Here is an 18,912-nt window from a genome sequence, read left to right as displayed (position 1 = left end):
ACGGCGTCGGGCCGTACACAAGAGTTGGAAAGGTAGATGGGTGGCTGCGCAGGAGTGAGGCGCGTGCATGTGATGCTATGTGATCGAGCTCGAAGCCGGCGACGACAGCGACTTGAAGCCATCGTTATACGCGTTGTCCTTGGACATTCTCATGGCTGCTGAAACACCCCCGCTGTATGAGCCTTTGGATGAAGTGAGTCGCCCACTACTGAGCGGGCAAGCCTACTGACTCTTCAAGCCAGTCCAAGCTCACAGTTGACACTGGAGACATCTACTTGTTTCAATGGCTTGCATCTACGGAGAAGGCGGTGAAAGCAGCTAGCACCGTGAGCCACCTTATATGCCTTGCGGCGCGTACGGAACTTAGCTGTCCTGTAGGACGACCTCAAGGGGGCGCAAGCCGAGCTCGAGGCTACATTTGTCAAGGTCATTACCGCACCGGAGACATGGCCATCTCCAGGGCGTCCTGTTCGTGCTCTTGTCGCGCAATGCCTCATTGCAGTATACACTCGCGGAGAGACCAAGACTATGTTCGACACACTGCAGGCATTTCTCAAGATTGTAAATGAACCAAAATCCACTCACCGAGAGTCAAGCAAGATGTGAGCTACTCGGTACTGAATTAGTTGCTGACGCTGATTTGCATTGGCAGCGCCGCCATGTACTGCGTTGGCGAGATAATGGGCATTTTTGGAAGCCAGGTGCGGCGTCATATACTAGCATTCTGAAGGGTGCTAATTTCCTCTTTCACAGGTTATGTCTCTAATGGTCGAGACTACGACTACAGCACTCAAGCTATACAGAACGTCGTCCAATGTTCGCACATACTCTGTCTGCAGGTGGTCAACTAACACTCTCCTTCTCATAGCCGATTCTCTTGCGGTACAACGCGTTGATTGCGCTCGAGCAGTCTTTATCAACAGCAAAGAGGGCTGTCACAGATGCATTGTCGAAAGATATCATCAAACAAATGAGATACGCACTTAGCGACAAGGCCCTTCCTGTACAACGGGCAGCGTGCAACGTACGTCGCGCCCAGAATCATGACTTATTTCTGATATCTCATGTCCTACAGGTCCTAATTTTGATGTATGCATCAGATGACGGTAACAGGCTTGTTTCTGACGTCGATTCCCTTATCGCCCTCTGCATCAAGGGCCTGGAGGGCGCTGACCAACTTACACGCCGCTCACTAGCAAAGCTCGTCGCGCACATTCTCTCGTCCACGCAGGTTGAGCGCATGATCCCCGTCGCCGACACGTCCAAGAAGCTTAAGAAGGGGCAGAACGCAAAGGAAGAGGACGAAGACGACGCGCCCGGCTTGCATGTCGCGACGGAGGAGGCGAAGCCAATTATGACGCCGCAGGAGATGCTCGGCCAGCTCTCGGCACACTTCAACAAGCCGCAGACATCACGCAGAACGCGCGTTGGGATCTTCGACTTTTATGCCGCGCTACTGGCTGGGCTCGGCCCCGAGTGGGTGGAGAGCAACTACGGGATCATCGTGAGCCACTTTATGAATGAGATTGTCGCGAACTCGCGCAACTCGACTACACGCTATGAGAGACTGCTAGTGCGGTCGCTTGTGGAGGTCATCCTCCGCGATCTTGTGGGTGTGCGCATGCTGGGAGAGCAGGCGCAGATTACTGCGATACAGGAGTTGTCGAATGCATACCTCAAGCGATGGCCTGCGATGATGCCAGGGCAAGTCGCGCCGAATCCGTTATGTCTGGTCATCGCTCTACGCGAAGTGGCTGGGTTACTTCAGCAACTGGGGAACGCCCCGCCTCCGGTGCAGGTTTGCATATACCCAATTCATCACAGCGAGATCAATATTCTTACTTGGTACAGGACGCGCTCGTGGAGCCACTACAGACGCTCTTGTCACATCCAAGCCATACCATTCGTGTCAACGCTGCATGGGCTTTGCGATGCTTCTGCTATTCCACACCTCTCCGCCTACCCAAAGTCCTACTAAGTGTTGTAGAAATGCTGCAGCGCGATATCACGACTCTAACCACGCCGGCCGCCCCGTCGGACATCAACACCCGCGCCCTCGGGCATGCTTACGGCGTCGCAGCGTTGCTGGCAGTCATCCCCGACCGCCCATTGTATGTGTCATACGATATCAGCGCGAAGGTGTTCGACATGGCCGTGCAGCTACTCAAGCGTGCTGGCGAGCATGAAGTGAAAATTGCATGTATCGAAGTCGAGATCGCGTGGACGTCGATCGCATCGCTCATGACACTTGGACCGAACTTTGTGCGAGCGCACCTGCCGCAGTTGCTTGTTCTGTGGCGGAATGCGCTACCGAAGCCGACGACTAAGGATGCGTCGACAGGCAGGACGCCCATGGAGTGGATGTTCCTGCTCCACCTGCGCGAGTCTGCGCTTGGGGCTGTGTACTGTTTCCTGAAATATAACTCTCCGACTCTGGTTTCGCCCGACGTGACACGCCGCATTGCGTCTCTACTTGGCAACTCATTGCAGTTCGCGAATTCCTTCCAGTCACGTCGCGTGGAGGAAACTCCGGAGCAGCAGCCTACTGAGATCAAGGAGCTGTCGATGGAAGGCCGTGCGGCTCTTCTGCGGTCGCGGATATTCTCATGTTTCTCTCTGCTGCCCCATACAGGTGTCACGGACTCGACGCAACTAGCTTTGCTACAGTCTGCCATCTTCCTGCTAGCCAGTCCTGACGGCTATGCGGGTTCTTCTGTACAGGCAGCCATCGCGTCTTCCACCGGCGCCTTCACATCCATCTGGCAGAGCGTGGATGGCTATGCGTACGGCTTATCAAGTATTGAGATAGACGAGAGCCCCGAGGCATGGATCAACCGTGATAGCGTGGAGATCTCAATAGAACAGATGGTGAGGTGGCACACCCTATGTACTTTCTAAAGGAACTGACTGACTTGATTGTGCAATTCTAAGTGTCAGAAGCCCATTATCCGATCTTGCTCTCATGATCCTCTATTCCTTTGCCAAAGAAGTGCGCCCGACGCTGGCAATCAGTGGCCAGAACCACCGCCACCAGCCACTGCCTCGGTAAATGCAGCTATTGAACTTTTCGCGCAGCTACTGCCCGTGCAGGATATTTCCGTAGCTACCCGTACCCTCTCCCAGTTGATCGAGTATACCACCTCCTCGAAGTTGGAAAAGAATGCTGGTCGCAAAGCCGCCGTGTATGTGAATGCGACTATTGCTCTTGTATTGGCACTGCGCCAGGTCTCGACGCCTCGTTCTCGACAGATATTCGGAAGTCCCCAGGTGACCTCCACGATCTCTAGCTTCCTGAAGGTGCGACCGATTTGCTGCGAAAATGGACAGTCTTCATGAGTATTACAGGATGTACTCGTCGACGGCGATTTGCTGTTACGCAAGGGAAGCAGCGAAGCGATCGGCCGCCTGGCAAGCATAGCTGGTACCAATTTCTTGACAAATCAAGCAAAAACATTGGTAGATCAAGTCGTCAGCAATCGTGATCCAAACGGTCGCGCAGGATGTGCTCTCGCGTTCGGCGAGATCCATGCTCACGTCGGTGGTCTTGCCGCTGGTCCATTGCTAAAGACGACGGTTCACGTTTTGATGTCGCTCGTCAACGATCCACACCCTGTGGTGCACTATTGGTCATTGTCGGCTCTATGCCGCGTAATCGACGCAGCTAGTCTGGCATATGCACCTTTTGTGCCGAGTACCCTAGGCCTCCTTTTCAAAGTCTACATGATGGAATCGCACGAGCCTGAAGGTGGTGCGCTTCACCACGCAAACCTCAGCGGAGATCTACCTGCCTACCAGGCGGTCTGCCAAAATATTGATGCTGTCATAACAGTCCTCGGACCAGACATTCAAGACTCTGCTCGGGAGCGCACCTTGGTTTTGGATCTCGTTCATCGATTCATCAGCGAGAACGATGATGGAATTTGTGTCGAGGCCATCAATTGCATTCAACATTTCCTCATGTTTGCTCCCAACTTTGTACAGGTACCAGAGCTTGTGACACGTTTCAGAGGGTATCTTTCTTCGTCGCGGCGACCGCTCAAATTGGCCTCCATCAATGCCCTCTATCAACTTGTTCAGAAAGATGCTCTGGCTATGTCAAGATTGGGAGGCGATCAACTGGTTGAAGAACTCTTCGCAATGCTCGATGACGATTCCTCCGTTGATGGTGTGAGGAATGTAATCCTCAGTTGGCTCCAGCAGACTGTAATACATAATCCATCGGCTTGGATCGACCTATGCCAACGCATCATGTCGCGGACGACTGCATCACAACAAGCTACAGATGCGGCGACAAAACGGGGGGATCTTCTTGATGACGAGGGCCAATCATTGAGCACAGGTGTTACCCAAGACTTGTCAGCGGGTAGTGGGCGACAGACCTCTCGGTGGAGAACACAGCTATTTGCTCTGCAATGCCTGCATACTATATGCACCGTTGTTGGTCAGTCTGGAAGAAGGGAGCATCTAGACATGGCTTTCGCTCGCAGTCAGGGCCTTCCTATCCGCGGTCTACTCGTGTCTAGAGTACCCGATCTCATTAAGATCGCATTTACTGCGTCAGCAGCACATGTTACGGAAATCCGCCTCGAGGGTCTGAAAGTCCTCCGAGATGTCATTGAGGTGAGTTGAGCGGCTGTTGCTTTCCGGATCCGACACTAAATCTTGCGTAAGATCTTCGCCAAGTCGCCAGATCCGGATTATGAAGATTCCTTACTCTTGGAGCAACACCAAGCCCCAATTACTGCAGCCTTGACACCAGCGTTCTCTTCCGATTCCACGCCCGAGATTTTAGCGGCTGCAATTGGTGCATGTGCGGTATTCGTCGGCTGCGGTGTGGTGACGGATGTTCAGAGGATGGGCCGTATTCTTAAGTTGCTGACTTCCGCACTGGAACAATCTAAAGGTGATTATAGCCTTCAGTCAGGCACATTGTTATGAGCTCACAACCTGACAGAGTCTGGCATGCTGACACTTGGCGACGCGGCGGAGCTTAGTCCAAACGCATCGGTCATGTTACGGATTGCTACTCTGTCTGCATGGGCGGAACTTCAAGTAGCTTCCAACGTGCAAACATATTTGGTGAACGTCGTCAAACCATATCGAACGACTCTTGCTCCGTTGTGGATTGCTGCATTGCGTGACTACGCTAGCATTCGTGCTGATGCCGAAGTCATCGACGATTCACCAGCGGGTACGTTAGACTCATCCTACTCCAGTCTGGGGAGAGAAGTTCTGCTTCCCGTAAGTCTTTGGGTTCTGCTCGCATGGTGTACTCTTGATTTACTGCCGATCTATTAGTATTACGTGGAGTCATGGTCTGTTATTCTACATGCGATTGCGACCGCCATGAATACTGGCGATCCGTATGTCCTTGCAGCCATGGATGGACGAGAGGGCGTCGTATCAGAACAGGATGCGGCAGAAGTGATGACCACCCGCGAGGAACCAACGGCGTTTTTCTTCGCACTATTTGGTCTAGTTTTCGAGGCCCTTTCTACTGCCACTCCTGACTCAAACGTGGCGTCACAACGAATCTCAATAACCGCTCTGCAAGCGTTGAGATGTCTTGTTCAAGAGAAGTATTGTGGCGCCGTATTCAATGATGCGGTCCTGTTTGAAGAACTTGTCAGCTTGTTCTATCGGATGGCTTTAACAGAACCAGCGGTAGTGCAGGTATACTTGGTGGAAACGGTAGCAAGCTTGGCACACAGTCTTGCATCAAAGCGATCTGCGAATAAGACGTGCGTCGGACTTAAAGATTAAGGTGATCAATGAGCTTATATGACTCACAGGGCTAGCTCACTATCGCGAGAAGAGTTGATGGGCTTACCACAGGTGCATTGCCTTAGGATCTGCGCTTATATTCTGAAGCGGTCGATCACTGGCCCGCGAAATGGTGCTATCCGTGAGTGATTTTGAATATCCTCTGCAAACACGGCATATTAATTCGTCTTAGATGACGGCTCTACCCTCGTCGAGAAGGTCAAGCTCATAAACGCAGCCTTTGACGCATTTTCCGCGATCGCACAAACGTTTGGCCCTGGTCACAGAGAGCAATTTAGAGCAGTGGGTGTTACTCTGTACAGCGGTAAGAGTTGTCGCAGTAGTCTCGGACATTCTCCTCACTTCTAGTGCAGAACTTCTGAAAGATGAAACCTTCGATGCCGATCTCGTAGGGCCAACTCTGCAGTCTTTGAAGAATATGCTCGAACGACCAGCGGAATCAAGTGACGTTGCACAATTTGAGAAAGTGGTCCACGGCCTTCTGTCTGCATGTCTTATCAACGTAGATGAGATGAGGTGAGTGCTGTTCACGTTCTAAAGGTGTGATCTCACAGTAATTGCCTGTCAGAGGACGTCAAGGCGCGATTTCTACGAGAAAGGTGAAGACGAACTTGTTGGCGGCGGTTCTTGTCTTAACTGTGGTCCCATCTGGGACCGCAATCTCACGCGCCGTTATTGAGCGATTGTGCTTCTTGATTGCTCAGAAACTGGTTGATGCTGACGAGGTGAGACATTATCAAATGTGCAGCTCTGAATCATGCTTATGAGACCACGCCGCAGATCTCCTTGAGTGCTGCTCATTGTGCCAAGACACTGATTCTCGCCTCAACGGCCGGGAATGCGGTTCTGCGCCAATGTTCCAGATTGCTGTTACCAGGAATGGTAGAATGCCTCGCCAAAATCGCAGCTTGCGTCGATGAGCTACCAGAGAAGCATCTGACCACCGTGGGTGAGATATACAAGGCATTTTCGGTTTTGTTCGGATCGCTAGCAGAGGATCTACGTACGTATCTCTGTGACGCTTGCTTGAATGGGTACTCATGTATGTACACAGGTCCTCGTGCCTTGGGGGTCTTGATGCCTCCTATGATCCTGCTTCTGGACCCTGGTCGAACCCCTCCTTCCGCCTTCCATGCGCAAAGTGTCGCACAATTGCTATCATTCGCTGCATCTTCACCTACGGCCTTCAAAGAAGCAACGAGCAAGTTGGACCCTCAGATGAGAGAGTCCCTGGAGAGCTCTGTGAGACAGGCTTTAGGCAACAAAGCTCTTACGTCAGAGGCTCCGAAACCACAGATATCTCTCAGGTCATTCTAGTGTCAAATAGATACCGTGTAGCTAACTACGAGCACCCGTACTGTATTATCGCACTCTACGATACCACGCCGTTAGGAGATGTGTTAGATATAATAAATACAAGGAATGTATCAGTATGTTAACGTGCATAGGGATGGTATCCGTGATGTCCCCGACCTGCATTTCTCATAGGGCCTACACCCGCCGCGCTGACCATTGGGCCTCCTCGCCCTCGCATCATCGGTGCCATCCCTCCCACACCCATGCCCGCCCGCATCATGCCACCCGCGTTGTTCATGAATGGGCGCATCATGTTCATGTTCGGATTCATCGCCATCGGGCCCATACCCATGCGCATGTTCCCGCCCATCATGCCGCCGCCCATACCACCCATGCCTCGACCCATCGCTGCCATGCCGCCGGGCATACCTCCGCCCATACCGCCACCCATATTCGCACCCATACCAGAGAAGTCGTTCATCGGTGGGCTCGCAGTGCCCATAGGCATCGCTGCATTAGACATACCGCTGGCACCGCCATTAAAGCCACCGCCTATGCCCATGCCCATGCCCATGCCCATTCCCATTCCCATTCCCATCGGGTTCATGCCCATGGAGGACATGCCGCCCATCATGGGCATCTGGTTCATCATGCGCTGGTACATCATTGACATTTGAGGATTCATGGTGGGCTGCGGAGGGGCAGCGAAGCTCATGCCGGGTGACGGCACTGTCTCATAAGACCCCTCTTGGCCAGTTCTGCCAGTCCGTGCTTGATCTCGCTGGTTACGAGGCTGCGCGACCTTCACTTCAATCTGAAAGACGATACGTGAAATTCATTGGATCAGACCTGAGCGAGGGACAAGTTGTGTATAACGCTTACTTGTTTGTCGTCGAGTACGAGGTCAGCACGGCCAACAAGCTGGTCCGTGTTGCTGGCATCTTCGAACGTCACGAAACCGAAACCCTTCGATCGGCCCGACTCTCTGTCAACCATAACCGTGCAATCTACCACTTTGCCGAATGTGGAGAAGAATGCTCGCATGGTCTCCGACGTCGTCGCATGCGACAAACCTCCTACGAAGTAGCGCGTGTTGCGGAGATGCTCCTCTCGAGGAATTGCCCGTTTGGGGTCAATCTGCCCCGTACCACGAATGTAAGTATGCGCTGATGAGACAGACGGAGGCACGCGTACAGATTTGCCATCGAGTACATGTTCTCGGCACATGACGGCATTTACAGATGACGGATCCTTGAATGTCAGGAAGGCAAAGCCACGAGACCTCCCGTCGTGATCGCGGAGGATAGTACAATCCTCGACCTCGCCGAATTCTGAGAAGTACTTTCGCAAACCTTCTGCTCAGACGAGACGGAAAGTGATCAGTATTTATGGCATGTCAGCCTCACAAAGAACATATACCATCTGTGGTGTCCCAGCTGAGACCGCCGACGAAGAGTTTGCTGGGGAGTCATGACGAGCACCCGAGAGAGGTTGACGAAATTGGCGGTTATAGCATTTAAAGCCGTAATTGTAGCGAACACACGTATGGTGATATGTCGAGGTGTACCAGAGGTGTACCAGAGATGGACGTAAAACAAGATTAGTGCCCGTAGAGGTAGAGACGGCCAAATAGACATGCGGTGAGACGAGAGATTGTAGTAGCCAGGATGCGAGAGGACCGAGGTACACGACGTACGGTGCATACAGTAGCGACGTGGCATCAACAGTACGGCGTAGGTCCACAGCAATGTAGCGATTCTAGCATGATGATCATCGCGACGTGGGCTTTGGGCGCATGCAAGGCCCATTATACCCGGCAGTGTTCCATGACCGACACTTAGAGAAAGTCTGACTCACCCTTCGTCCTTCATCTCCGACGGCCTGACCGGTCGACGCCCTAAACTTGGGTCATGCGGCGAGACATCTACCGCGTCAGTATCGTCGTGCAATGCAGGGCGCTGTTGTCGCTCCTGAGCGGGAGTCTGCTTGTACGCCGAAAATTGCTGCGCTATCTGCGCCGAGTACGATAGCTCGCCTGCAGTAGTAGGCTTCGCGGGCAGTGAGCTTTCTCCAGTCGCCTGAGGCTTTTCTTGCGCTGCGGGCGGTGCCGTTGCACTTTCTGCCCGTTCCTCTATCGGCGAGGGCTCTTGGGATACAGCATCCTTCGTATCGGCACTGTCACCGTAGAGATCTGCGGGAAAGGTGTCAGCCAAGGACACGCTAAGTTGTATGTGCAACAGACCGTCATAAATATCATCCTCAAAAGGTGCCGACATCGTTGGGACCTGCAGAAAGGTGAGTTGATGGAGGTTGAGGGATAGGGGAGAGGACCTCGCGGACACAACGCGCTATATGCTGGGAGAAGCACGTGACAGCCGAATAGTGTCTGGCACTCGGCATCTTCCATCATGAATTTGACTTCCGACCAGAGCCTATAGGATGCTTATGGTATCAATGAATACATTTGCGAAATACTCGATCGTCATTGTAGCCCTCCTGCTTCATGCCTTTCCGACAGGAAGAGTCCCCTTCACCTCCGACACTCCGAACAAGACATCCGCAAGAGCTGCCATGGCGGGCACGGTGAACTCGAACGTGGCGAGACACGGCACATCCTTCACCTCACTCATGTCCAGGTTCATCAGGTCATACGGCGCGCAGGTGGTCACCAGCACCAGCTTCTCCGGCGCTACGACCCCGTCCTGTACGACCGCCCGGAGGTAGTCTATCTGCCACGCGCCTGCCTCGAACGCATTCCGCACCGCGAACACCAGCGAGCTTGCTCCGCGGATCTTCTCCTGGTCGCCCGGCACGACGGTGTCCCCCTGCGCGTACACAATGTGGTGCACCGGCACATGCGCCGCGAGACTCTTGGACAGCGCCTCATACGACGGCCCCGCGGTGTTGCGCAGCCGGCCCGCGGCATCCCGCAGCGCACCCTCGTTGTCGTCCACCGCGGGGTTAATGCTCTGCACGCGCGGCGTGAACAGGACGGCATACCCCGCCTTCGCCAGCGGGAGCGCACCAGGCCGCAGCGACCGCAGCGGAGCAACCGTCCGCGCGTACGCCTGCGTGCTCAGCAGCGCGTTGTCCGCCTTGAGACGCCGCACCTGGCCCGCGTCCAGCTTCGCGCCGAGCACCGCGTCCCACCCGCCCGTGAACGCGTCCTTCATCGCCGCGATGCGCCGCCCGCTCTCCGCGAGCGCGGCGGCGGGCAGCACGCCGGCGCGCACGGCGTCGTACGTCGCGTTCAGGGCGGCGAGGTGCCGGTCGAAGCGGTGGCAGATCATCACGACGTCCGCGCCGGCCTGCAGCGCGCTCACCGCGCCGGGCGCGACGCCCGCGGTCGCCGCGACGGCGTCCATCTCGAGGCAGTCGGTCACGATGACGCCGCGGAAGCCGAGCGCGTCGCGCAGGAGGTCCGTGGTGACGGCGCGCGAGAGCGACGCGGGCGTGGCGTCCCCGGTGATGAGGGGGAGCGCCATGTGCCCGGTCATGATGCTCGCGACGCCGCTGTCGATGAGGGCCTTGAAGGGCGGGAGCTCGGTTGCGTCGAGGGACTCGCGCGTGGCCTCGATGACGGGCAGGCTGAGATGCGAGTCAGTGTGGGTGTTACCGTGTCCGGGGAAGTGCTTCGCAGAGGGCGCGATGCCCACGGAGGTCAAGCCACGACTGACGGCTTGCACATAGCGGGACACGTCCTGTGGATCTATGAGGGTCCACCGCATGAGGATCATACATCCGTGCCATAACAATGATCCCTACCGTCGCCGAAAGATCGCACCCCTTGTAAAGTTGTAGTCAGTCATATCTCTGCTGCAACAAGCGGAATGCAGAATGTCGGAAATGTGGTTGATCGTGCCATGCCTCGTAGGCTGCCCGATACTATGCTGCAGACAGAAGGTCACGCGATAGGAAACATCGCGCCGACACGCCGTGTTTACAGGCCACTCCGCGTAAGACCTGATGAGTTTCCTGCATCAACCAGAGGTCTCGATGGACTTCCACCGTCTGCGGGGACATGACAGTATTCATTGTCCATCCCGTAATAGGTGGCTTCTGGTGCTGCGCAACATAATGACTACGCGGCCCTGTAGCTCTGGACTTTCCAGAGAATCCGTAAAAAACACGTTTTGATATAAGAAACTGACCTATGACAGGATTGCGAGGATCATTGTTGACGTCCGCGACTGGGCTATAGCTGTAGATGCGGCTCAGCCCGGCAATAGAGAGCGCATTATGGAAGGACCTACGCCCAATTGATGCCTGCCAAGCGCATTTCCGCGCCAGATGCAGCCGACACCTGCTCAGCCAGCTGGACAGAACCGGTGGCAGCCAGGGCCATTGCTCCCGGGCTGAGTATGACATGAATGAATATGATCAGCATTGATACAACTTAATGAGCGTAATGTTGCATCGCGTGCATAGAGCGAGTCTGAGAGCGATGAAGATGGGCAATAGTCGCGTGAGAGGTGTAAGCGTGCAGACATCGTTGCATGAACAGGGCTAGATACCCCAGTGCGAGGAAGTGACAACCAGATGCAGTGTTAAATGGACTTACAATTGCGTACCAGCATCCGCGTGTGCTGTAGAGCTAAAGGCTGAGACCAGGCCTACGTTTGGCTGAGATACAGGCGTGACTGAGCGTGGTGGCTGGCAGGCGCACCGTTCTCCTGATCGATACCAATCATGAGGGGTCGCTCATGGCCTGCTTCCTTGGCGAGACGCTGCAGGTCCGTGACGAGTGCTTGGACCTGGGCGATGCCTGCGCGGCCATCGTATCATCGCGGCGAGGACGAACATGCAGCTGACACACTTTGGACATTGCGCTTCATGAGGATGACATTCCTGGGGGCGGTAAGCGACGATCTGATGGGGGTGACGGGATCTACGCACCCCAAGTAGTAGTCGCAGATGAGGGTGCGGATGTCGTCGCTGACATGATGGCCGTGGAAGCCAAAGACAAAGTGCTGTGTTGGGATCAGGAGGGGCAAGGATACGCGGCCGTCGCGGGGACACACCTGGCCAATTTCGCGTTTGGTAGGGTGATGCATGGGAGGCGCGAGATGCTGCATTCGAATTCGCGTACGCACTACATACAGGGCGCCTAGCACACGTGCAGAGGGCGACACAGCCCTTGCGACTGTAACGGCGCCGCAGCCTGTTCCTGCATCTACCTTCTCACAACCCAATCGCGGCGGGATGAAGAAACTGTTTGGCCGTGACAAGGGCAAGGGCAAGATCGCGCCGTCCGACATTGGCAGCGGCCTTCCCATGGAGGTGCGCTGGGAGCTGCGACCGAGACACGCTGGACTGATGGATGTGTGGTAGGCTCATTTCCTAGCCGTACAGAGCCATGACCGATCCAGGTCGGGCACCCCCGTCCAGTCTGACGAACACTGGAGCATCGTCGACAGCGACGCCCAGTCCTACGCCGTCCGATCCACCACATCAGGCTCGCCCCTCCTGCCCTCCTCCTCGCCGCCCTCCACCCCCCGCGCCCTCCATCTCGGCACTGCCCCTCTCTCTCCACAGCCTCCTTCCAAAACACACCCCGATCGCGGCCACGGCATGCTGCGCAGAAAGACGCCCGCCGCGCCCAACGCGTTCGCTGCAGTAGGCATCCTCAGGTCCTTGGATCCCACCGTCGACCTGCCCCACGCGCCAGACCACTCTGAAGACAGCATGACCGAGGCGTCCTTTCGCGAGGAGAAGAAGGAGAAGCGCGGCTTTTGGGAGCGTGCGGGCGTGCGGGACAGAGATAGAGATAGAGACAAGGAAAAGGACAAGGACAAGGAGCGCGAAAAGGAGAGAGACAGGGAGCGTGCCCGCGAACGAGATCGCAGAGAGGACGAGTCCCACCATGCAGACCTCACCAGGATGATCGGTTCGTCCCCGTCCTCGCTCTACCCGTGCATCCTAATCAGGCAGCCCTGCCCACCAGGCTGGCTCACCGCCACAGCGTCCGAGGACTGGTCGCTCGTTCTCGAGGTCTGCGAGCGCGCATCGTCCACCGAGGCCAACGCAAAGGAGGCCGCAAAGGCCCTGCGCAGAGAGTTCAAGTGCGGCGCGGCGTTTCTCCATATATTTCTCTCTCTGACGTCGTGCCGTATGCAGATACGCCGAGCCATCTGCCCAGCTGTCTGCTGCACGAGTACGTGCCTTCTGCCCGCCCTCATGTGTGCCCGCCCTCACGGCCGCACTTGCAGCTATGGGCCATCATGCTCCGCAACTGCTCCGAACTCTTCATCACGCAGTGCGCGTCCCGCAAGTTCCTCGATACCCTCGAGGGCGTCGTCCAGTCGTCTCGGACATCGCCAGTGGTCCGTGAGCGGTTATTGGAAGTGCTTGCTGCGGCTGCGTATGCGAGCAAGGAGGGTCAGTAGATCACTTCTGCGCCACAAGCGCACACGCGCCTCTCCGTCGATCTGGGTCCTGATCTCTCGCGCAGGTACCAAGGAAGAGGCGTTCCGTACGTGTTGGCGCAAAGTCAAGCCCACGGACAAGCCAGACGAGGTAGTGCTGTACCCTCTTCCGGAATTGTACAGTCTGACGTCCGACATTGCAGGGAGTGCCATTCGATACCGGCGACGCCATGTTCTATCCTCCCACCCCACGGTATCCACCACCCCTCAACGCGCAAGCGGCAGCAGAGCAGCCGCACACACCATCGCAACGGCCCGTGAGTGTTTCCTTTTCGTCAGCGCGCATGCAACTCAGACGCCGCAGGCATTGCCGCATAAATCCAAAACGTCGTCGCGCCATCGCGTGATACCACTCGAAGAGGACATGCGCCGCCTCTTCCAGGAGTGCAAGGTCGGCAAGGGGAACGCCGCCCTGCTCTCCGAGTCGCTCGCCTTCGCCAAGCCCGAGGACCTCAGGCAGAAGGAGATCATCCGGGTACGCACCGTGCCCCGCTGTGCCCGCCGCGCGCTGACAGTCGGTTAGGAGTTCTACGCGCGCTGTCGCGCGTCGCAGGAGCTCATCTCCGCGCAGATCCCCTGGGCGTTCACAGGTGCGGAGCGCTCGCGGCAGGACGCGCACCGCAACGGCGAGCAGCGGGGGCCGGTGCGGCCGTCGATGGAGTCGAACCGCACGCGCACGGACTCGCAGATCTCGCGCACGACGTCGGAGGACGGCCAGCTCACGCAGGAGGAGCAGCTCCTGGCGGCGTTGCTGGCGGCGAACGAGGACCTCATGGAGGCGCTGCGGCAGTACGACGACCTCGAGCGGGTGGGCATGGAGCGCGAGGCTGAGGAGAGGAGTCGGAAGGAGACAAGGATGGACCGGAATGTTGGTGTTTTTGTTTGGCATGTGTGTCGCGTGCGCTAACGCTCCCTGCTCGTACAGCAGCTCCGGTACGAGGATCTAAACCGTTCGCTTGGGGACGCAAGTCACGCAAACCTTGCCGCTGCCTCTTCCTCCCGTTCCCCGTCGCCATCGTCACCTTCCTATTCCCCTACTCCATCTTTCGTCGTCACACCCGTCCCGCAGCCAAATTCACATTCACACTCACATCCTCTACCTCCTATACCCACACATGCATCGACGAATCACGCACCCCCCCACACGCTACCTCTCGCAGCACAGGGTTCTATCCAGTCGCTCGCGCCGCCACCACATGCGCCAATGGGGCCGCGGTCGCCTGTGCACAACGCCATGCCGCGCTCGCGGACGCCCTCGCCGGACCAGTCGTCCACACGGCACAACTACGGCTCCCGCAGCTCGCTGGAGAGCAACCCCGGGGTCCTGGCGCGCGACGTGAGCCGCCTGCGCCTGCACGACAGCGACGCGGTGGACGAGCGCGGGACACCCCTGAGGCCGAGCGCAAAGGCCCTGGGCAAGCGCAAGGTCGTCGACCTGGCGCCAGATCGTAAGTCCGCCGCCGTCTCGCGCGCGCGCACGCTGACTGACGTGCTTCGCCGCGCAGCCTTCGACCCCGACGACATGTTCCACGACCACACGGACGAGTCGCAGCGCCCGAGCGACGAGTCCGACTCGGACGACGGCAGCCGGCACCGGCACCACCCGTGGCACCACCAGGTGCATTATGTGTACGATGCCGCCGCCGAGCGCACGCAGCAGCGCATCAAGGAGGGCCGACTGGCCTCCGCCGCGCTCGTCGGGAGCGTACACTGATCGACAGCCAAAAGCTGGGCCGACTTGGCTTCTGTCCGTTCCTGTTCATTGTTGTCTGGAGCCGTGTTCCAACTGTATAGGATAACCTTGTGTGGTGGTTTGGCGCAGCTCCATGTTCTCTAGCATTCATTTATTGGATTGGCATTAAATTATCTGAGAAAATGTGTGGCATGCCATGTAAAAGGGGGATCATTATTGTGCTAAACAAGCAATCAAGCTGATGTGATGGTTTGTCTGTATAGAACAAAGTATATCAAGCTTCAGTGTGGCTGTAAGGGTCAAACTCTATATGCACATGTATAGAACAAAGTAAATTCTACAGTACATCAATATCACGAAGGTGTCAAGGGACAAGAATAGACTCGCAAGCTTCAGTGCGGCCGTAAGGGTCGAACTGAAGTTTGAATACATAGCGGGTACGAATGTCCTACCAGGTCGAAGAATGAGAACTGTACAGTTTAGGAACCTGTACTGAATACTCGTAAGTCTACAACTCAGCCATGGTGGTAAAACAACTATTTATACCTGTTCCAAATACTCGTAAGTCTACGACTACATATCGAATCAGTACAGGTATAGGAAAACAGGACAGAGCAAATGTACCTCAGCCGTAGTGGTTGAACAACTGAGGAAAGAACTAGGGGAGCAGGTGTTGACGGACAAGCGCGTCCGTACGCCCCGCGTGGATATGCGCGCGCATGACGTTGCATTATCGCGTCGGGATCAGCGTGATGTTGTCGCGCCCCTGGCGCCCCTGGCGCCCCTGTTCCTGTCTGTAAATACCCCGTCCTCTTCGTTTAGCCCGCGCACCATAGATACAGGTGACTCACCCTACTACGGCACGCTATATACCTGTCATTTTCACGATGCGAGCTTCAGTCGATGTTTTACTCACTGAAGCTCGTAAGTCCTTTTCTACCTCTAAGTACTGTACATATACTGATCTCCTGTAAAGTGACCGAACGTCGTTAGGTACAGTAATAGAGTCGATATTTTACTCACTGAAGCTCTGACCGAATGTTGTTAGATCCGACATCGCTCGTACCTCATTAAGAGGTTATGAGCCCCGCCTCCTCTTACGAGTTCCGGCTCAATCCGAGCGAATCGACGACCAGCCGCATCCTGAAGTTAATTGAGGATGGATTGAACTGGATCCTTTACAAGGAGCAGTTCCGTGCGGCCGTCTACGCCAAAAGGATTGGTGCAGTTCCTCGAAGGCCACAACAAGTGACACGGCTAGGTTTTAGCATTGAAAGTGCCAACTGAAGACTGAGGATTGCCCTCAGCTTCAGCCTGCTTATATATTGTACCAACCGCATGAGTAACTACATATTACATGAGAGAGCATATCTGTGGCATAGGTAAGATCCGAGATAGGCATGAGAAAACAAAAGACATATATGGTAACTAAATGGAGATAAGGTTCCGTGGTCTGAAGTAATGCGTCCGATATGAAAGAACTGTAACATTACCCCCCTCTTTAGGACGATGCGTCCTCGCATTGTGGGTTTTGGAGAGTCCACTCACTCGGGTTCTGGATATGTACGGGCGGCAGCATTTGTGGTTCACCGTCCCGATTGATGACGAGCGATGTGTAGCCGCGTTCGGGATGGGGTTGGAGCTCGATATGCTCTGTTCCGCGTTGTGATCGATACCACTTGGCCAGTATAATCACTGTGCCGCACACACTGAATAGTGCAACGACACCGAGTAGTGCCCAGAGAGCGATGTTCGACATCTACCAGAGGGCAATGTTGAGAGGTAAGTTATTTGAATGTTCGTATAGGCTCGCTTCCGGATGAGTACATATGATGTTTTCACGGGTTTTGAGGATGGATTGAATTGGGTAGGCAAATTTATTGCCGTGGGAAGATGGGCTATTTACGACCGCGATGTAGTGAACTCAGTGGTGTGAGTCGCAGAACCAGACGTGGCCGATATTTAAGTGCATTGGTAAGATCACGTGCTCGGCGTCTGGTTTAAGATTTGCGTGTAATAGTAAAGAGTGCAATTTCTTGTGCTCTTGCCATCTTTGGTATGTATTACCCCATTTTTCCCATTCTTGGTCATCCGGTCCCTCTGCTACTTCCATCATTTCTGAAAAGCGTACTCGTGTGGGTATACGAATACTCAGGGGTTTCGGCGCATTCGGGTGGTCCTTGTGGAATTTATCTAAAAGGTCCTTCGATGTATGTAATAGTCCGCTACGTGGTTCCCAGGTATTTTTGGAATGGGGCTTGCCCTTCCAATGCACCAGGTACTGTAGTCCGTTCTTACGTTCCCGAGAGTCCAAAATCTCATCTACAGCGTCCGGTTGATCTACAAGCGGCGGTATCGTATGAGAAGAGTCCTGATTAGGGAATGTGGGTTCAACGTAAGGGTCAAGGAGTGACTTGTTGAACACGGGGTGAATCCCCTTCCAAGATGCTAGTAACTTTAATTTAAAGGCGCTTGCGCCTATCTTTTTCTCAATACGGAAAGGATTGTATCGCTTATCGTCCATCTTTTTATTTGGATTTTCTATTCTGATATTGGTCCCTTCAACCCATACCAGATCTTCTTCTTTATACTCCCGCGCATCCTTCTTCTTGCGGTTGTAATATTTTTTCATTGACTCCTTGCTAAGTTCTAGCGCCTGGCTAGCTTCTTTCTGCAATTGAGCCATTTTCTTAGCCCACTGTGCTGCTGACTCGTTCTTTATCTCCTTTCTCGTCTCCACGCCTGTGAAGGCATCGTGTCCGTGTGTTAAATAGAAGGGCGAGAAGCTGGTAGACGAATGTTTGCAGTTTCGATGAGTGAATTCCGCCATTGGGAGCCAGTCCGGCCAATCATCTTGTCAGTACGAGACGAAGATCCGAAGATACGTCTCGAGTTCCTGATTGACACGTTCTGTCTGTCCGTCCGTCTGCGGGTGATATGCGATACTAGGATTTCCCGTGATCCCAAGCTTCTTGTAAACATCCCGTATAAAATTAGAAACAAATTGTGGGCCTCGATCTGAAAAGATTGGGCGAGATAGTCCATGCTTTGAAAAGACGTGCTTCAGATAAAGGTTTGCAAAGCCTTCTGAAGACAATGTGTTGGAAGTGGCTACCAAAATATAGTCCTTCGATTTCAAATCGATGAAGTTAAGAATAAAATTGTGTCTGTGAACTTTTGGAAGGTGTGTAATCAGATTGACTGATATGAACTCCCAGTTGTTTTCCGGCATAGGATTAGGATTTAATGGAGCAGCACGTGCTTGTCTATGGGCTTTTGCCTTTTGACACGCTTTGCATCCAATAACATAGTTGTAAATGTCCTTTTTCCTGGTGGGCCACCAGTACGAATGATCTACCAACTCTATGGTTTTTTCAATGCCGGGATGACCCGCACTGGGCATGTTATGATGCGCAGCAATGACGTCACTGATTAGAGATCGGTTCGTGGGTATAACAAGTCTCCCCCTTCTATGGATTAGACCGTCCTCGGTTGTCACATGAGGGTCCTTGTCCAATAACCAAACTACTGGTTCTGGGTAGTTGGGTATTGATAATTTAGCACATTTAATTATATCATCGGTGCTCGGCACCATGATCATGTTAAAATATTCAGCTTTTAAAACAGTGACATCCTCTAAGTGGCCATCACCAATGTTGAGGTCTGGCCTGCGAGACAAAGGGTCTGCCACGATGTTTGTTTTTCCCGCCTTGT

The 18,912-nt window shown here is 54.6% G+C and overlaps 4 protein-coding genes across 4 annotated transcripts; 2 read left to right on the top strand and 2 right to left on the bottom strand.

Annotated features, from left to right (window-relative positions):
* Nucleotides 1-151: 151 nt before the first annotated feature.
* POSPLADRAFT_1067646 (hypothetical protein) lies at nucleotides 152-7,229 on the top strand (the record flags this gene model as incomplete). Its single annotated transcript, XM_024482211.1, has 19 exons — nucleotides 152-193; nucleotides 222-326; nucleotides 379-602; nucleotides 653-701; nucleotides 754-816; nucleotides 869-1,024; nucleotides 1,076-1,798; nucleotides 1,852-2,868; nucleotides 2,932-3,297; nucleotides 3,346-4,620; nucleotides 4,672-4,903; nucleotides 4,955-5,241; nucleotides 5,299-5,691; nucleotides 5,836-5,905; nucleotides 5,957-6,088; nucleotides 6,138-6,300; nucleotides 6,353-6,509; nucleotides 6,565-6,787; nucleotides 6,839-7,229. 19 exons carry the CDS (start codon nucleotides 152-154, stop codon nucleotides 7,099-7,101), a joined length of 5,940 nt encoding a protein of 1,979 aa, XP_024334726.1. The 3' UTR covers nucleotides 7,102-7,229.
* POSPLADRAFT_1071490 (hypothetical protein) lies at nucleotides 7,147-9,383 on the bottom strand. The gene is made up of 7 exons (XM_024482449.1): nucleotides 9,323-9,383; nucleotides 8,938-9,271; nucleotides 8,500-8,540; nucleotides 8,275-8,435; nucleotides 7,963-8,217; nucleotides 7,546-7,894; nucleotides 7,147-7,476 (listed from the first exon to the last, which is right to left on the bottom strand). Exons 1-7 carry the CDS (start codon nucleotides 9,354-9,356, stop codon nucleotides 7,220-7,222), a joined length of 1,431 nt encoding a protein of 476 aa, XP_024334725.1. The 5' UTR covers nucleotides 9,357-9,383; the 3' UTR covers nucleotides 7,147-7,219.
* A 198-nt stretch (nucleotides 9,384-9,581) lies between these two features.
* POSPLADRAFT_1049673 (glycoside hydrolase family 3 protein) lies at nucleotides 9,582-12,134 on the bottom strand (the record flags this gene model as incomplete). Its single annotated transcript, XM_024479813.1, has 9 exons — nucleotides 9,582-10,789; nucleotides 10,846-10,866; nucleotides 11,232-11,281; nucleotides 11,334-11,435; nucleotides 11,642-11,693; nucleotides 11,747-11,845; nucleotides 11,897-11,928; nucleotides 11,977-12,050; nucleotides 12,102-12,134. 9 exons carry the CDS (start codon nucleotides 12,132-12,134, stop codon nucleotides 9,582-9,584), a joined length of 1,671 nt encoding a protein of 556 aa, XP_024334724.1.
* A 551-nt stretch (nucleotides 12,135-12,685) lies between these two features.
* POSPLADRAFT_1076080 (hypothetical protein) lies at nucleotides 12,686-15,370 on the top strand. Its single transcript, XM_024482883.1, has 10 exons — nucleotides 12,686-12,967; nucleotides 13,025-13,142; nucleotides 13,198-13,234; nucleotides 13,290-13,458; nucleotides 13,532-13,596; nucleotides 13,649-13,762; nucleotides 13,810-13,980; nucleotides 14,029-14,373; nucleotides 14,431-14,953; nucleotides 15,011-15,370. The coding sequence occupies exons 1-10, from the start codon at nucleotides 12,766-12,768 to the stop codon at nucleotides 15,217-15,219; spliced, it is 1,953 nt and encodes a 650-aa protein (XP_024334723.1). The 5' UTR covers nucleotides 12,686-12,765; the 3' UTR covers nucleotides 15,220-15,370.
* The last annotated feature ends 3,542 nt before the right edge of the window (nucleotides 15,371-18,912 follow it).

This window comes from Postia placenta, assembly GCF_002117355.1.
Source record: "Postia placenta MAD-698-R-SB12 unplaced genomic scaffold POSPLAscaffold_16, whole genome shotgun sequence".
In the NCBI taxonomy this organism is placed as follows: Eukaryota; Fungi; Basidiomycota; class Agaricomycetes; order Polyporales; family Adustoporiaceae; genus Rhodonia; species Rhodonia placenta.
This window is presented reverse-complemented; position numbering and strand designations above follow the sequence as displayed.